Here is an 18,938-nt window from a genome sequence, read left to right on the forward strand (position 1 = left end):
GAGGCTTAGCCACTGAACTACCAGGGAAGTTACAAGAAATTTATTTTTGTGACAGTCTTATAAAAATACGCAAGTCCCATGCCATATACATGTATTTTTTTCAGTGAGTCTCTTGTATTGGAGTGAAGATGGAAACTATTATAGAAAATGTGAACCATGATGTTATTAGGCAAAAACCCAGGGGGCCGCATCACATGAGGACACCATGCATAACTAGAAGATGTCTCACCTGTGCAGCTGTATCTTCTCCTTTGATCCTCAGAAGAGGCTGGCATCGTTGCCCCTAGTTTATACACAGAGCTATCAGGGCCTTAAGGTTTAGGAGCAGAACAGGCTAGAAACGGAGAGAGAAGGTCACACAGCTGGCAATGGAAGGCCAGGCCTCTGAGGTGTATGGGGCTTTCAAGCTCCTCATCTTTCACTGAAGTATGCCATATGCCTCCACGTGTAGCCACACAAGCAAAACCAAAACGTTGGACACAAGAGAGATCAGTGTCATTAAAATGTTTCCCAGGTTTTCTTTGCAGAATTCCACATTCCTGATAAGACCAAGAACACCCTTCTACTACAGGCTCATTCCTTGGCCTTTCCCCCTGGTTTCCTGTGCTTCAGGGACGGTTGAAGTCCCTTGAAGCATCTGTGCTCCTTCCCACCCCAGTACCTTTGCACATGCTGTTCCCCCCCACTAGTCTCTGTTTTTCCTTAGAGTCTGGGCAGCTGCTGTTTCCTCAGGAAGCCTGTTCCGAGCTAGAGTAGGTCAGGCCATCATGTCGCTGGTCTCAGAGTGTCCTGCTTCTCCTGGACAGCACCTTCACACCTTCAAGGGTCAGGGGGACCCGGCTGTGGGTTCAGGGCCTGAGCTCCTGAGGTTTCTAATTTCCACAGGAGGTTTTAAGTGCCTGCATGTGGCTGTGTGTGATTGGAGCCCAGTCCCTTCCGTCTGTGGGACTCGGGTTCTTTATCAGTGAAACAGGGCATGTGACTTTCTATGAATCTGTGGTTGTTCCCGTGAACTCTCAAGTCATTTGTTACCCTCTGCGTACAGGAGGTTGCCTCTCAGACACTCGAAAGGACAAGCTCTTAAGGCATTCTCAAGCATTTAATCAGTCTGTATTCTGGGTGGAATGCTGAGATTTCCCCATCTCAAAGTGGCCCGGAAGGCAGGTGACAGGCCTTCCCGGTCTTTCTCAGGCCCTACCAGCCCCTTCCCCCAACTCCCCCACCCAGCACTGTCCCTACTCCACGGAGCCTTCCAATCTTTTTACCGTCCTTCCTCCAATACTTGAAGGCTGGGACTCCCCTGGGGGTCTAGTGGCTAAGACTCCAAGCTCCCCATGCAGGGGGCTGGGGTTCAATCCCTGGTCAGGGGACTAGATCCCACATGCTGCAACCAAGACCTGGGGCAGCCAGAAAAAAAAAGAAAAAATTCTTGAAGACTCCCCAGCCTACTGCCATTGTCAGTAGTTCCTGGGGTCATGAGGAGGTAGCCAGTTAATATTCCATGACACCAAGTGTATTCCATCCTGAGGCTATCTCCTTCCTCCTTTTCTTGGTTTTGATCTTTCTATTCTTTTCTGAAATGATGGTAAAAATAAATGTATGTGTGCTGTTTCAACTTGAAGAAAATCTGAAGCCCCAATCTTCTCCTGGTGCGGGAAACACAAGAGCCTGAGGATGCTTAGTAGAGTGAAGACCAAGTGTGTCTGCTCCAGGCCGGGCCTGGGGTTTCCTATCCAGGCTAGGACCCTGTCTCCAGTTCCCCACTTCCCCTCTTCACGGACCTCCAGCCCTTCTCAGCTAGCAGAGGCTTCTGGGACCAAAGGAGGCTGAGGTCTCTGGGTCAATGCACTCACTCCACAGTCCAGCAAGGAGTCACCTTTCCGCAACGCCCTCTCCCCCCCCCCCCCCCCCGCCCCGCTGCCGCCCCCCAGCCCAGGCCAGCACTGCACCCGCTCTTCCCACTCTCCTCGGGTGTCTCCACCCAAGCACTAGGAGCGGACCTATCCCTTGTTATTCTACCCACCACCTCCCCACCCCTAGCTTGGCTAATTGGTGGTCCGCGCACCCGGCACTGCGGCACTGCGTAGGTGCTCAGTTAACTTCTGGCAAACGAATGAATGAATGAACCAGGCGCTCCGGGGAAGGCTCCTCCCAGGGATCCTGCTGGTTTGCCCAGCTCCAGGCCTCTCCCCCAAGCCAGGGGCGGGGTGGGGGCGGGGGGCGGAGGGGACTCACATCACTGGGAGTAGGTCTGACCTCCCTGTGTAGAAGTTTCACGAATTGCCAAGACTCCCCCTGCCCGGCCAGGGTGCACCCCCTTTCTGGTTGTATGAGATCCAGCCCTCGGGAGGGCACCCCGACTCGCAGAAGCCCCGCAGATCAGGAGGAGACGACAACCCCTGCGGGGGGCGCTCGTTTGGGGATGGGGGTCTTGGGCGCGGAGCGCGGGGCAGGGCCGCCGGGGGCCGAGGGCGGGCGCGCGGCTCCCAGCCCGCGGCCTCCAGCCGCCGGCCCGCCTCCCGCCGGCGCTCCCGGCCTTTCCCATCCGGCCCGCGACGCCCCGCCCGCCCCGTCCCACATGACACCGCCTCCGCCGCAAACTTTTTCCACCCCATCCTGCCGCGGCCCGAGAGGGATGGAAAATGGCGGCCTAGGCGCGGAGTTTCCTGGCGCAGCGGCGGCGGCCTGGGCGCGGGGGGCGCGGGCGGCAGCATGACGCGCTGGGTGCCCACCAAGCGCGAGGAGAAATACGGCGTGGGTGAGCACCTCCGCGCGCCGCGCGCGGGGCTCCGGGCCGCCGGGGGCGCGCCCGGGAGCCTGTTGCCGGCGGCCCGGGCGGAGACGCGGAGTGACCGCGGCGCCCGGAGCCCCGCGTCCCCAGCCCTCCACCTCCTGCCCGAGGGGTCCGATCGCGCTCCCGTCGGCGGGCACTGCCCACTCGGCGCCCGGGACGCACGCCGTCCCCGCGCTCGCTCCGGAGCCCGCGCGAGCCGGGCCGGGGACACGCGGGTGTGTGTGTGTTTGGCGAGGGGGGGGGGCACGGCGGGTTGTGTCACGTCCCGAGGGTGTCCCCCCCGACACCCAGCTCTCGGGACGGGCACCGCGGCGGCCGAGCCCTCCAGCCTTCCGGGGCTTGCCCCCGAACTCCCCGATCCTAGCTGGGCCGGGCCCGGCCGGGAGGCCCCCGGGGGCATTGTTCAGCCGCGCCTTTTTTTTTTTTTTTTTTTTGCTTTTCGGGTGAAGTTGTGCTCAGCGTCTGGGGCTCCCGGGTGGACCGTTTCGAGTTGCAGCGATCGCGGAGCGGAGAACTATGCTCTCCTCCGGGAGGGTGGGCGGGAGGAGGTGGCCCGTGCGACCGGGGGCGGCCCATCGCGCGGCCCGGCAGCTCGGTGGTCCTGCCCTGGACGGCGCGGGACCCTGGGGAAGGCGGCCGAGCGCTCCAGGGGGCCCCGGAACCGGGGAGCGGGGTTGGGAAGGGCGGGACGGGTTTTGGCTCTGCGGCTCTTTGTCGTTTGCTTAGGGGAGTGAGGGGAGTCCGGTTGCAAGTTTACATTTCTGCCCAAGTACACATACATTCCAGAGACAGACACTTTCCTTGAGGGCCAAACAAACGGCCCCCCTGGGCCCCGTGCGCCCTGCAGCCCTCCTGGCGGGGCCTGCCGGGGCCTGTGGGTTCCTGCCTTCTCTTGACTAACCCACCCAAGGCTTCTGTCTGGGCTGGCGCTGGTCCCCTAGCTCCAGAGCTTCCCAGTTGGGTTTCAGTCTCTCTCCTCCTGCTCCAGGATCCAAAGCAGACCCTGGACCACCTCCTCAGCCAGGCTGGACCCTGCCTGACCTCCGCCTCCCTCCGGAGGCAGGGGCTGCCCCCTGGGCTTCCCGGCCCCTCGCCCTCCCAGCCCTTGGCTCTGAACCTTTGCAGCGTGGTCACCCAGAGCGTCTGCCGACTCCCGCTGCTGGTCTGGTTCAGGCCTCCCGCTACTGCGAAGCCTCCCGGGTGGTGCTTGTCCCCAGGGCACTCTCTTTTCTTCCTGTGATGCCAGTGGCTTATCTGCGAGATGCCAGAGATGGGGAGTGGGCACCCAGACAGTCCTAGTTCCCTTCTGGGCCCGCGCTGTCTTAGTGCAGGAGCGGCCCTGTTTCAGGACCGCGGTGGCTGAATTCCCTTCCCACTGCCTTTTAGAGACTCAGGCATCTGAGACTCAGGCTTGTTTACAAATGTCAGCAGCCCAAGAGTTGGGCTCCGATGGCAGCTCTGTTTCTAAACTTCTAAGTGGCATCCTGTGTGCATTCAGGTGGTTTCAGACCTGTAGAAATAACCCCATCCATCTGCATTGGATGAGGGAGGCTTGGGGGGTGTGGAGTTTCCTTCTGGGGCAACTGCAACATGGGGGGAGTGGTCTGGGCTGTGGGGGGAGCCTGTTGGTGTGCTGTGTAAGCTGAGGGCTGAGGGCTGACCCTCGGGGAACCTTGCACTGAGAGACGAAGGAGGAGCTGGAGCTCTGGGGAGAGGCAGGCAGAGGGCAGGAGACCACCGTCCTGCTTGGGACTTGGCCCCTCGTCCTGTGTGCCGGGTCTACTTACTGTCCCCCCCATTTCACAGAGGTGAGGACAGATGAATGCCACAGAAACCCTGGTGGACGCTCTAGAGCTCATGGTCAGCTCCCTCAGCCCCCCGCCAGGTGATGGGGAAGGGGCTTCTCTTTAGGATACCATATTTATTTTTTTTACACTTTGTGTTTTATATTGGAGTCTAGCTGATTAACAATGTTGTGATATTTCAGGTCCACAGCAAAGTGACTCAGCCGTACAGATAGATGTATCCATTCTCCCCCAAACTCCCCTCCCATCCAAGCTGCCACATAACCTTGAGCAGAGTTCGCTGTGTTACACAGTAGGACCACATTGGTTATCCACTTTAAATATAGTAAGGTGTACATGTTGATCCTAGGACACCGTGTTTTAAGACACCTTGATCCTCTCTGTTCCTGGGGTGACCTGGATGGTGTCAGTGAGCACCCTGTAGGTGTAGATGGCTGAGTAGTGGCTTGTGTCTCGAGGCCGAAGGGAACATTCAGGAGCAGAGGGAGCAGGGCCCGCCCACTGGGGAGGCGGCTCTGGGCACGACCGTGGTGTGTCCTCTCTGCAGTAAGGCACACACCTTCTGGAAGCCTTTGTGGTGCTAGTGGTAAAGAACCCGCCTGCCAGTGCAGGAGACGCAAGAGACTCGGGTTTGATCTCTGGGTTGGGAAGATCCCCTGGAGGAGGGCATGGCAATCCAGTACTCTTGCCTGAGAAACCCCATGGACAGAAGAGCCTGCTGGGCTGCAGTCCATGGGGTCGCAAAGAGTCAGACACGACTGAAGTGACTTAGCACGCATGCCTGGCAGTGCCTTCTGATGTCACACCTTGGGCTCATACTTTGGTTTGAAGAAAACTCCCAAGTTGAAGAGTTTCAAAGAAGAGAAGTTTCCTGGGTGGTTTTAGAGGCAATTCCAGGAAGGATGTGAGTGACGGTCAAGCAGGGGACCGGGAGGGGCTGTTCTTAGTGTCACCAGGAGAAGATGACAAGACAACCCAACTCTCTGAGCAGCAGAAGGAGCTTTAAATACCTCCTGTCAAGGAGGGCATGCAGGCTTAGAACTCCCGATTTGGGGCAGGGGGAGGCCAAGGATGCTTGAGCCAGGTTCCCCTCCTGTTTGGGAGTTGCCTGGGGAGGGGTCCCCTGGTTCTTAGGACCTGGGCTGGCTGGGAAGATGGAAGTGCTGGATGTAGGAATCCATCTCCACTAGCTAACTGGCTCTTTCTGCCTAAGGGAACACTATTGGAGAACCCCTTCACAAAGCAGAAAACTTTTTTGGCCGGAGCCTCATAAGGGGACTATGTCTCCCTAGATGGGCTCTGGTGGGTCTGTGGGCGGGCTGTGCTTCCAGCATCTTGGCCTGCGAATAGATCATGCGGGGAGAGAAAATGGTAAAATTCTTATCTCATTTGCAAACATGAATCACAACTCATTGTCTGCAAGTACTTAGGTTCTGTTAGAAGCATTGTTTGTGAGACACTTCAGTTATTTATTTATTCTGTAAAGTCGGGAAGGGAGTAAACAGCTGATCTCTTGCTTCCTCAGCAAAGGCAGGAAATCCTGGCACCCCTGGGATTCATGGGGTTGGTGGTGTGTGTGGGGGGGCTGTGGTCACCTGTGCAATTGACCACCCTGTTCGTTTCTCCCCTTGGGCGTGAGTTTGGTGGGTCAGTGTTTACAGACTGGTTTCTTAACACAAGGCATGAACTTTGACCTAACTCAGTCACACTGAGGGGTTGGGCCAGATGAACTTTTCCATCACCCCCCAACTAAGTTGAGTCATAACGTCCCAACACCTGTAAAATTGTGTTCATGTGGATCCAGTTGCTAAGATGAGGTGAAAAGATGCAGCGTTATAATTCTCAACCTGATGGTGTTTGCCTTAAAAGAATTCACTAAGCCATGTATTTGATCTGGGAAGTTTTCTGAGGATGGTGGGCTCACATGTTCCTGATGGTGTGGGGGACAGAATATTCCCCGCCACCCGCCCCCTCCCACTCCCTAATCCCCAAGACTGATGAATATGATGTGTGACATGGCAGAAGGGACTTGGCAGTTGTGGTTACAGTTACGAACCTTGAAATGGGTTGATTATTCCTGAGTTACTCACCTGGAGCTGAAGCCCCAGTACTCTGGCCACCTGATGTGAAGAGCCGACTCACTGGAAAAGACCCTGATGCTGGGAAAGATGGAAGGCAGGAGGAGAAGGGGATGACAGAGGATGAGGTGGTTGGATGGTATCACGGACTCGATGGACATGAGTTTGAGCAAGCTGCGGGACTTGGCGATGGACAGGGAAGCCTAGTGTGCTGTAGTCTGTGGGGTCACTACTGGGTGCCCTGAGCAGAGAACTTTCTCTGGCTGCTCACAGTAGAAAGATGTGGTAGGAGTGGACTCAGAGGTTCCGAGCCTGGGAAGGGCTCCATGCCCCCCTTGCTGGCCCGGAGATGTAGGGGCCCACTTGCTAGGACCGCAGGGAGCTCAGGGTGGCCCAGCTGACAGCCAGCAAGGAAACGGGGACCTCGGTCCTGCAACCACAGCTGGATTCTGCCAGCGCCCCCAATAAGCCCAGAAGCAGATTCATTCCAGTGCCTCCCGTGAGAGCCCCGCTGGCTAGCACCTTGGCCCAGAGACCCAGGAACACTGGGCGTCTGACTTGGAGCACAGTGAGATAATGAACGTGGGTGGTTTTCAGCTGCCAAGGGCGTGGTGATGGGTTATGGCGGCGGCAGGGCGAGAATGGAGGTGGTGTGGCGAGCAGCCCTGGTGAGACTGGGTTCTCTTTGCAGCCTTAGCTCTGCCAGGAGGCAGATTGACCTCCGTATGTCCTTCACTCTTCACTCCAGGCCAAACTCAAACGGGATGTGGGTGTAGGCACCGAGACATCTTCAACTCCTGGGTCTTAATCATCATGTGGCCCTTGAGCAAATGATTCCTGCTTCCTTAGCCTCAGTTTCCTCATCTGGAAAGGGGACTCAAGCCTGCCTTCTGCAAAGACCAGTGGGGATCCATTGAGAGAGTGTCCTCAGAGCACAAAGCTCTGAGGTCAGCATTTGAGATAAGCCAGGGAGTCCACGGAGCAAGGCTTTTAGTAATTTTTTTTGTTTAATGAATTGCAGTTTAGAAATGTGGTGACAAGTGATTTCCTCTTTGGATTCGACAGTCATGGTGGCTGAAGGAAGGCTCTGCTTCCAAAGTTAATTTTCTACTGGGGAGTGTGACATTTGCTTGATATTAGAGATTATGACGTGTGTATTCAGATTAGCTCTGAGCAATGGTAATTGCTAGGAATAGGGTAGTATTCCAATAAGTTTGGGAGTGTGGGAGCTGCAAAGAGATCCTTCATGTTGCTTGGAATAGCAAGCAAGCTGCTACTTTGGGGGATGAAAAATTATATTTGATCGTAAGTAAATAGAAATGCAGACATTTTCATTCACTGGAGTTGCAGAAAAACAAAACTCAAGAGCGTATTATATTTCTGCAAATCTGATTTTACTTTGGAAACATTATACACATTTTAAACGTATTGTTGTGCCAGGGTTGGCCCAGAATAGCAAAGTGTTATCAGGATTGCCTGAGGGTGTGTGAATTGTTCTTTCCCTTGTGTTCTTGTGACCTCTGAGGATGCAGGTCGTGAAAACTCGGAAGAGGAAATAGTCAGTGGTGAGTCCTGAGCTGGGTGCCACCCAGAAGCAAGTGCCTGTGCCCACGGGTCCCTGTGACCTCTCTCTGTCTCTCTCTCCTCTTTCTTCCCCCTTCCTTCTTTCCTTTCTCCACTCCTTCCTCTTCCTTTTGTCTTCATTAGACTTTGGATTTTCATGTAATTACAGACAACAGCAGTTGTAAGAAGTAATACAGAGAAACCCCATGTTCACGTCGCTGATTTTCCCCAAGGTTCTATCTTGTAAAACTCCGACACAGAGTCAGAACCTGGATGTTGACATTGAGCGTCTCCATCCCCGCCCCCAGGACCCCTCCTATGGTCCTTTTTTTGCCACACCCACTCCCATTTCCCTCCCCCGTAATCCCTGGCAACCATTAATCTGACCTCTGTTTCTGCAGTTGTGGAATTTCATGAATGTTACATGAATGGGATCTTGAGTATGTAACCTTTGTGGATTGCTTTTTCCCCTCAGCATAATTCTCCAGAGAGTCTTCAGGTAGCTGTGTGAATCAACGATTTGTTCCTTTTCTTTGCCAAGTAGTGTCCCGCGGTGTTTAATGTGCCACAGATGCTTTAACCATTCATTCGTTGAAGGATGTCTGGTTTTGGCTATTATGAGTAAAGCTGCTGTGAACACTCATGCACAGGTTTTTTTTTTTGTGTGTGTGTGTGTGTATGTGTGTGTGTGAACGGAAATCTGCATCTCCTGGGATAAATGCCTAGGAGTGCAATTGTGTTTTGTTTGTTTTTAATTTAAAAAAATTTTTTGGCCATGCTGTGCAGTATGTGGGATCTTAGTTCTCAGACCAGGTATTGAACCTGTGCCCCCTGCATTGGGAGCGCAGAGTCTTTAAGCACTTGACTGCCAGGGAAGTCCCAGGAGTGCAATTATTGAATTGTGTGGTGGTTTAATACCAGACTTTTCCCCAGCGGCTGTGCCGTTTTACATTCCCACCAGCTGTGTGTATATGTGCACATTTGTGCATGTGCATGGGTGTGTGCTTGTGTGTGTATGTGAAGGTGTGTGTACATGCATGTCTGCATGCGTGTGTACTTGAAGGCATGTGTGTGCACGCATGTGTGCACATGTGTGCATGTGTATGTGAAAGTGTGCAGGTGCGTGCGTATGTGCATGCGTGCATGTGTGTGTGAGATTTAGTCTCCGCATCCTGGCTGACACGTGTTGTCTGCTTTCCCCAGTCTGAGCGGTGTTTCGTTGGGGTTGGAGTTGGCATTTCCCTCACTGCAGTGCACCTTGAAGGAGATCTTGGTGTAATTTGGGATCTGAGCCCAGGCTGGGTGCTGGGCGGAGGGGAGCCTGCTGATGGATTTGGTGAAATAGTCAGGTTTGCTCGGGGAAGGGCCAGAAGTCCAGCTTGAAGGGAAGATCCTGGAGTGGGAGGCTGGAGGCAGTGTGGCGGTGTGGAGATACACAGAGCTGTGAACCGCTGGCCGACGGCTCCCCCAGACGCTCCCTTTTCAGGCTCTCAGAGTCCTGGGGTCATCCTCAGAGAGGGGTGTGATGAGGAGGGGGTGCTGTTTCAGACAAGGGACTCGCGCATCTGCGGAGTGTAGTGTCCGTGTCCGAGAACCAGTCCCCTGTGGATACGAGGCAGGGGGATGACTGTTGGTTTGCTGCCTTCCCGTGCACACTGTTGGGTGGCTTAAACAGCAGGGATCTCTTATCTCTCAGTTCTGGAGGCCGGGGGTCCAGGATCCGGGTGTCGGAGGCGCTGTTTCCTTCTGGGACTTCTCGTTGGTTTGCAGGTCTTGCCGTGTCCTCCCATGGCTCCCCCTCGTGTGTGTCTCTGTCCTAATCTCTTCTTACAAAGACCCCCCTCATGGATGAGAGTCCATCCTGAGGACTTCATTTTGCCCTCATCACTCATGTAAAGACCTTGTCTCCATATCCTGCCACAATCTGAGATACTGGGGTTTGAGCTTCAACCTTTGAGTTTTGGGAGACGCAGCCCCTGACAGTGTGATTATCACGACAGTAAGGCTTTTCCTCTTATGTTTCACTCTGCCTCTGGGGGTCACCATCTGGGTGATTTTTTGTGTAAGGTTGTGGGTCCCCAGTGCTGGGTGGCCCCCTGGGAGGTGAAAGGTGGGAGGTGGGCGCTCGTGGTGAAATCCCCCCCGCTTTGGTCACAAGGCTCCCAGTATCTAGTTCAGGACTTAGTTTCTGTGTTAGGTGTGGAAATTCCTGGCTATGAAATTCTGGACAGGACTTTAAGGTCAGGGCATTTGGGACCTGAAAGGAAGCTGTGTGGGTTTGAAGTGTGGTGGTTCACAGCCTGGGGGGGGTGTAGACGGATGACTCATCGAGTGCTACCTGCCTGTGCTCACCTGGCTGAGTCCCAGGAGGCTGAGACCTCCCCCTTAGGTTTGTTTCTAGTCTAGTTACCAACCGTGTTTTTGTGGCTCGAATAGAGTGGCCAGGCCACGCTGGATCCGGAAGCCCAGTCCTCCCGTGATGGCCAGGAGGCCCTGGGTACCCGAGTTGCTCTGTTACGTTGCTCAGCAGAGAACCCCTGGGGCTGCCCTTCACTCTGTGGACCAGAAAGGAGGCTGGCTCTGCCAACAGTCACCGCAGGCACAGCCCGCAGTGGCCCCGGCGTGCTCGTGTGGCGCTTTGATCTCAGGAGCTAATGGGCCAGGGCAGGGTGTTGCTTGTGGCAGGTCGTGTGGATGATTGAGTGCAAGCTCCGTGTTAGCTCAAGACGCTGCAGTCATCTGCCTACCTGCATGCTAGTGGGCTGCTGTGTGTACAGACACAGAGGTGCTCTCTGCCTTCAAAAGGCAGATGGTTTCACCCCAGACATGCCTATCAGCTTGTTAAATTTTCATCTGGGTGCCTTAAGGAGAAAAAGATGTTTTCTTTTAGCATGCAGTGTGTTCCAAGAGATCACAGGTTTGGGGTAGGAGAGATTCCTCTTTGAATCTCAGCTCCAACTCCTCCTAGCCAAGTGACTTGGCTGAATTGTTTGCCTTAAGCTTTCTCCTTTGTAAAAACTGGTGATCATGCCAACCTCCTTGGGCAGTTCTGGGTATAAAGAGATAGCCCACCTCAAACCTGGCCCCTGGGCTGTGCTTGGCAAAGGTTAATTCCTTTTGTTATTGACTGTGAGAAGCCTTGGGCTGCTCTAGTGAGTTCAGGCTCTGCCTGGCCCCCCAGTCTGACTGGGGAACCAAAACAATGTGGACCCTGTTGCTTCTCATCCCCTGTTGGTTGGGAGCTGCGGGTGGAGGATGGGGAGAGATGTTTTCATGGCTTCCCTAAAATTTTAATGTTCACACTGAAGTCAGGCCAGCAGCTTGAGTTCCTGTGGATTCCCAGGGCAGATCCCTGAAGCTTCCAGGGATACATCTCTCATCAAAAATGTTGCTCTGTCTTTTTTCCTGGCCCATTTGCTGTTCATAGTTGCTCCTGCCTGTCCTCAGGAGTGTGATACAAAGTTTATAGGCTTTGTGGAGTGATTTTGTTTAACTTAAGGTGGATACCTTAAGTACACTTTTAGGCACACATGTAACTGTTCTGATTTCTGTTCTGAATTAGGGTTGGTTAGCTGCTGTAACAAACAGCCCCAGCGTTTTGCTGGCTTCATACAATGAAAGTTCGTTTTTTCCTCACATCACAGTCCAAGTGGGGGTGGGGAGGGGACCCCCCAACCCCGGGGCTCTGTTCTGTCTACTCATTCAGGGACTAAGGCTTTTTCTATTCTGTGGCTCTGCCCTCCGCCGGCGTCTTCAGGTCCTTGCCTTTTAACTTGTGGATGGGGCAAGACAGAGATGCAGGACAGTTCACAGGAGATTTCTTCCTGGTCAGGACTGGTACCCACACTTCTGCTCACATTCTTGCATTCAGAGCTCTGTCCCTGGCCAGCACGTGGGACTCAGAGATGTAGTCCTGCTGTGTGCCCCGAAGGGGGAGGACGAGGTGGGTCTCCTCCACCTATTCCTATTAATACGTATTTTCCATTGATCAGCGTGAACTGTGGTGGATAGGTTAGAAATATGGGCCTTGAACACCAGATTGTAAGATCTCACACCTTTTAGTCCCTGACAGTCCGGTGGCAGAGCAGATGGCCAGACCCCCACAAAGATGTGAAGGGATGTGAATGGGGGCAGTTGCTGCCTTTTCCTTTGATGGGTGTTCCACTGCTTAAGTCCTAGAGGATTTCAGGATATTCTTTGTGTACTTAACCCAGAAGGGTGCTGGGGCAGGGGGACTGGGCCTGTGAGCATAAAGAAGGCTGCCTTCTAAATTGGTCATCTTCATATTTGTTGGCAGTTCCATTCTCACCACCCTAAGATGTACTTAGCACCTCCAGACCCCATTCCTGGGTCTGTTGAAGTCTTCTGGCTTCATAAGATGTTTACTGAAGCCTGCTGAGAACTGTGTCTGCCTCAAAGTGTTGGCGTTTGTTTCTTTATAAGAATGGAATCATTTCTTTTCTTTTTTTTTTTGGTAAATTGAAGTATTATTGATTTACAGTGTTATGTTAGTTTCAGGTATATAGCAAAGTACACCTTCTGTTTCATAGATGTATACGTGTGTGTGTGTGTGTGTGTGTGTGTATACACACACTATGTATATTCTTTTTTGGATTCTTTTTCATTATAGTTTATTGTCAGATGTTGAGTATAGTTCTCTGTGCTATATAGTAGGTCCTTGTTGTTTATCTGTTTTATATAGAGTAGTTTGCATCTGCTAATCCCAGACTCCTAATTTATCCACCCCTCCTTTCCCCTTTGGTAGCTCAATGGTAAAGAATCTACCTACCAATGCAGGAGTTGAGGGTTTGATCCCTGGTCCAGGAAGATCCCCTGGAGGAAGAAATGGCAACCCACTCCAGTATTTTTGCCTGGAAAATTCCAGGGACAGCGGAGCCTGGTGGACTACAGTCCATGGGGTCACAAAGAGCGGGACATGACTGAGCAACTGAACAGCAGCTCTCCCCTTTGGTAACCGTACATTTGCTTTCTATGTCTGTGATTCTGTTTCTCTTTTGCAAATAGGTTCGTTTGTACCGTTTTTAAGATTGCACATGGAAGTGGTAACACATATTTGTCTTTCTCTGTCTGACTCACTCAGTGTGATAGTGTCTAGGTCCGTCTGTGTTCCTGCACCGCGCTCAGTTCAGGTGCTCAGTCATGGCTGACTCTTTGTGACCCCATGGACTGCTTCCTTCTGCATCGCCAACTCCTGGAAGTTGCTCAAACTCATCTCCATCTAGTCGGTGATGTCATCCAACCGTCTCATCCTCTGTTGTCCCCTTCTCCTGCCTTCAGTCTTTCTAAGCATCAGGGTCTTTTCCAGTGAGTCCGTTCTTCACATCAGGTGGCAAAAGTATTGGAGCTTCAGCTTCAGCATCAGTCCTTCCAATGAATATTCAGGGTTGATTTCCTTTAGGATGGACTGGTTGGATCTCCTTGCAGTCCAAGGGACTCTCAAGAGTCTTCTGCAACACCACAGTTCAAAAGCATCAATCCTTTGGCACTCAGCTTTCTTTACAGTCCAACTCTCATATCCATACATGACTGCTGGAAAAACCATAGCCTTGACTAGATAGACCTTTGTCGGCAAAGTAGTGTCTCTGCTTTTTAATATGCTGCTTAGGTTGGTCATAGCTTTTTTCCCAAGGAGCAAACATCTTTTAATTTCATGGCTGCAGTCACCATCTGCAGTGATTTTGGAGCCGAAGGAAATAAAATCTGTCCCTGTTTCCATTTTTTCCCCATCTATTTGCCATGAAGTGATGGGGCCGGATGCCATGATCTTCATTTTTTGAATGTTACTGCAGATGGCATTGTTTCATTCCTTCTTTCTTTCAATGGCTGAGTGGCATTTCATTGTATTTGTATATATACACACCCCCCTTTCTTTATCCTTTCCTCTGTCAATGGACATTGAGATTGTCTCCCTGTCTTGGCTGTTGTGAAGGCTGCTGCAGTGAATGAATCTTCATTTTCTGAAGTAGCGCTTGTCTTATGATTCAGTGGGTGCTAAAAAGGGCTGGACAGGTGGATTGGTCAGAACTGGAGTCACTTAAAGTGACGTGAGGGGGCTGGATGGTGTGGGGTATTAAGGAACCTTGGACCAGGAATCAGAAGGTCTGGGATTCAGGTCTGGGCCCTACACCTCCTGCAGCCTGTTCCACCTCCCTGACCTCAGACCCTGCACCTGGGCGCTGGGAGAGTCCCAGAGCCTGTGCTCACCTCTCAGCCACCCTGGAGGAGCCGCCCAGACCGTGTGTGCAGAGAGCCTGCGCCAGGAAGAAGCACCACTCGGATTCACTTGCTGTGTTGGCATTCACTTACTATAGAGAACATGGGCAGTATCTGGTGATGGTTTTCATCTGTTTTTAATTGAAAGAGGACTGTGTGAGCTTTTACTTTTCATCAAGTTTTGTAACTTTTATTTTACATGCGACAGGTTGTCTGATAATTGATTAGCCTTCTGGGCAGCTGAGCATTCTGAATGATCCGCTCAGCTGAACCCGCGGGTAGGGCTGAGCAGTGATGTAGTCACGGAGTGTGTCCCCACTTCAGGGGTGAACACAGCCGTCGCCAGCCAGAGGGAGATTAGCCAGAGAAGAAAATGGTACAGCTCCTCCCTCCCGCCCTCCCTCTCTTCCTTCCTTCCTGTTTACTTGCCAGCTTTGTTCTTAGACATTGAGGATCCAGAGTTACCCTATGTCTCATCTCCGCTGGATTCTTGCCATTAAGTGACTTACCCAAAAATCTGCAGTCTTTGGGGCTTTGGGGGTTGCAAGGATGTGAGTCTGTTTGATTTGTTTTTTTTTTTTGTCATGCCTAAACTAACTCGTTCAGTTTGTCTTAGACTGTGTCATCTGAGCCCTGAGCTGTGTCCACCCCAGCTCTTGGGATCTCTGATCGGATTTCTGAGCCTGTGGTGGCCGCTGCCTGCATGGAAAGGGCGTCCTTTACGACGCCCTCCCCAGCCTTCTTGGCCTCATTTCCTGCCGCACTTTGTCCCGCTGGCTGCCTGGCTGGCCCTGGGGCACCGTCTGCAATTTCCTGCCTTAGCTCCATAGGGTCCCCCCCTCCTGGCATTGCCCCCTGATCCCTTCTGTCCCTCTGTCCCTGTTGTTGCCAACCTGGGGCTGGGGGGCAGGGATGTGTGAGGGCTGAGGCTCCAGTGAGAATGGTGGTCAGCCCCAAGGGCCCAGGAGTCTTGAGGGGTGAGGAGGGGGCGGCAGGCGGAGAGCCTGGGCGGGAGCGAGAGGGCCCCGGGGTCAGGGAGTCAGGATGGAAGAGACCAGAGGCCTCCCTCCTCACAGCATTCTCAGTTCAGTTCGGTCGCTCAGTCGTGTCCTGCTCTTTGTGACTCCATGGGCTGCAGCACGCCAGGCCTGCCTGTCCATCACCAACTCCTGGAGTTTACTCAGACTCATGTCCATCGAGCCGGTGATGCCATCCAACCATCTCAGCACACTGGTTTCCCTCTTAATTTCATCCACCCGAGCCCCGTACAGCAGATTCTGGGCTGATGGATCCAGGAGCATGAGCCCTAGTCCTTGCCGCCGGGTTAGGGACTCGGAGCAGCTGCCCTGAATGTGGGGGAGGGGACTAGCCCGAAGCCCACAGCCTTGTCCATGGAGTATTCAGTGATAGTAAAAGTGAAAGTCACTGAGTCGTGTCCAGTGCTTTGCGACCCCATGGACTATACAGTCCATGGAATTCTTCAGGCCAGTATACTGGAGTGGGTAGCCTATCCCTTCTCCAGGAGATCTTCCCGACCCAGGGATCGAACCGGGGTCTCCCTCATTGTGGGCGGATTCTTTACCAGCTGAGCTGTCAGGGAAGCCCCGAGTGTTCAGTGACATCACTGCAAAGAAGGTCCATCGAGGGGAGGCAGCGCCGTCCCAGCCAGGATGCGGCGCTGGGTTGCAGTGCATTGGGGGCTCTGAAGCCCCTCCGTGCCTTTGTCCTTCCTTGTCGACTGCGGATGACAGTAGTTTCTGCCTCACAGAGTTCCTCAGGGCTTAAATGGGCGAGTTCATGCCAAGCGGGTTTCCGTGATCTGTGTGCTAGTGGCTTTCTGGGTAGGCTGTATTTTGGTCCTGTACATTGTGGGTACTTAGCAGCACCCTTGGCTTCTGCTCACTTGATCCCACTAGCAGGTCCCTTCCTTCAGTGCTGACTACCCAGGATAGGTCCAGACACTGCCACGTGTCCCCTGGGGCCGGATGGCTCCCCCTGGCGCCAGCAGAGCGCGGGAGTCACCCCAGCTGCTACTCGGCACCCTGCGTGTGTTTACGGTGGCGTGGCGTGGTGGTCTGCTGTAGTGCCTGTGTTGTTAGAAGCAGAGTCTCTGCCGCACACTTGGGAGGAGATGGCACCCACTCCAGTACTCTTGCCTGGAGAATCCCATGGATGGAGGAGCCTGGTAGGCTGCGGTGCATGGGGTCGCTAAGAGTCGGACTGAGCGACTTCACTTTACTTTCACTTTGGGAGGAGAAGTTAAGAACCTGTAGGACTTGTTTCCGAAGGCAGTGCTTTGGGCAAGGGTGTTAAGAGGAAGGAGCCTGCGGGAGTGGGGGTGGGACGCACCGCCGGGCACCTGGGCTGCCTGCGGGTGGTCAGGGGACAGCTGTGTTTCTTCCGTGGTGGTGTTCAGTCGCTGAGTTGGGTCAGACCCTTCGTGACCCCATGAACTGCAGCACGCCAGGCTGCCCTGTCCTTCTTTCTGAATGACAAGCAGCAGTCTTGAGGTCGGGTCCTGGCAGAGATGCACAGATTACCAGGGGCATGATGGCCCACCCCCAACATCTTGTCTAAGAAATACCGTCCAGGCTCCCCACAGACCTTCATCAAGACAGGAAGTCAAGCATTCGCTCTTGGAGTTTTATTTGCTGGAGTCAAGGCACTTAACGAGACTCCCATTCCCCCCCCCCCCGCCCCACCCCTGAAAATAATAACTTATTTTCTTTAGCATAATTGACTTTACCAGGGGCAAATAATGATTTAGCAGGAGGGAAATGTGATTATTTTTCTTCCAAATTGCTGTGCTTCTATTAACTTCGCAAGATTTATTTTCAAGTCCTTCTAATGTCATGTGTGTTCTACTGCCCATTTTTCAAAGGCAGGAATGTGTTTGCGTCTTCCAGGCGCTGTGACCAGGCGGCCAAGTTCCTTCAGATTGTTCTTGGGGGTGGGGGTGGGGTATTGCTCTGAGGGTCAGCCTGGAGAGGTGGGGAAGGGAGAGACGGGTGCGGGAACCGGGCTGGGGATGACTCCCAGGTACAGAAGGGAAGCGGGCCTCGTTCAGCCGACCTCACTGTGCCTGGTGTTGCGTCCTCACCCAAGTGCTGGCACGTCCAGCTGAGTGTTCTGGGCATGCCACAGTGCCTTTGCACATGCTCTTTGTCTGCCTGGGAATGCCCTTTATTTACCTCCCCGCCGTCAAGCTTTTCCGGGCTCAGCTCAGCTTATAAATCTTTCTGTTATTTTATTGACGTCGAGTCGATTTACAGTGTTGTGTTAATTTCTGCTGTCCAGCCAAGGGACTCGGTTGTACCTGTGTGCATTCTTTTTTCAGATTCTTTTCCATTATGGTTTGTCGCAGGATATCGATGGGTTTCCTTGACCTAAACAGGAGGACCTTGCTGTGTATCCTTTCTGAATAAAATAGTTAGCGATTGCTAACCCAAACTGGCCATTCACCCTGCCCCACCCCGCCCCAGCAGACGCAAGTTCTCTGTGTCTCTGAGCCTGTTTTGTCAGTGAGTTCCTTTGAGTCATATTTTAGATTCCATCCCTAGTGGCTCAAGTGTCTGCCTGCAATGTGGGAGACCCGGGTTCAATCCCTGGGTGGAGAAGATCCTCTAGAGAAGGGAATGGCAACCCACTCCAGTATTCTTGCCTGGAGAATCCCATGGACAGAGGAGCCTGGCGGGCTACCATCCGTAGGGTCTCTCAGACTTGACTGAGTGACGAACACTTTCACTTTTTTTCACTTTTCACACTTGTTTTACGATGTTGTGTTTGTTTTAGGTGTATAGCACAGTGGTTCATTATGCCTATGTGTGTGTATAAATATATACATATGCACATGTACACATGTATATTCTCTTCAAATTGTTTTTCCTTCAATGGGTTATTATAAAATATTGAGTATAGTTCCCTATGCTATACAGTTGGGGGTCCTTGTTTTTTATCTATGTTATATATAGTAATTCAGAGGTCCCCAGCTGCTTCCCAGACGGCATTAATGGTAAAGAATCCACCTGCTAAGGCAGGAGATGTAAGAGACTTGAATTTGATCCCTGGGTTGGGAAGATCCCTTGGAGGGGGGCATGGCTACCCACTCCAGCATTCATGCCTAGAGAATCCCATGGACAGAGGAGCCTGGTGGTATACAGTCCTTAGGGTCGCAAAGAGTTGGACACGACTGACGTGACTTAGCATGCACCTACAACCTTTGGGGTTGTGTGCCTGATGATCTGAGGTGGAACTGATGTAGTAATAATGGAAATAAAGTGCGCAATAAATGTAAAACACTTGAATCATCCCCAAACCATCCCCCTGCTGCCCACAGTCCATGGAAAAACTGTCTTCCACAAAACCGGTCCCTGGTGTAGTTGGGGACCTCTGTAGTAATTCACAGGCTCTTAAAGCCAAAGGGGCAATATCATCTTGGTTTCCTAATTGAAGGGCCAGAGGTGT

The 18,938-nt window shown here is 53.0% G+C and overlaps 1 protein-coding gene across 2 annotated transcripts in view; it reads left to right on the top strand.

The window, feature by feature from the left end:
* Positions 1-2,601: 2,601 nt before the first annotated feature.
* DOCK1 (dedicator of cytokinesis 1) overlaps positions 2,602-18,938 on the top strand; it is a 546,606-nt gene continuing 530,269 nt past the window's right edge. For both annotated transcript variants that reach the window (XM_043926662.1, XM_043926663.1), the window contains exon 1: positions 2,602-2,758. In XM_043926662.1, coding sequence (XP_043782597.1) covers positions 2,713-2,758 — 46 coding nt within the window. In that variant the 5' untranslated portion in view covers positions 2,602-2,712. The remainder of the gene's footprint in view (positions 2,759-18,938) is intronic.

The sequence above is a fragment of the Cervus elaphus genome, chromosome 15, assembly GCF_910594005.1.
Source record: "Cervus elaphus chromosome 15, mCerEla1.1, whole genome shotgun sequence".
Lineage (NCBI taxonomy): Eukaryota > Metazoa > Chordata > Mammalia > Artiodactyla > Cervidae > Cervus > Cervus elaphus.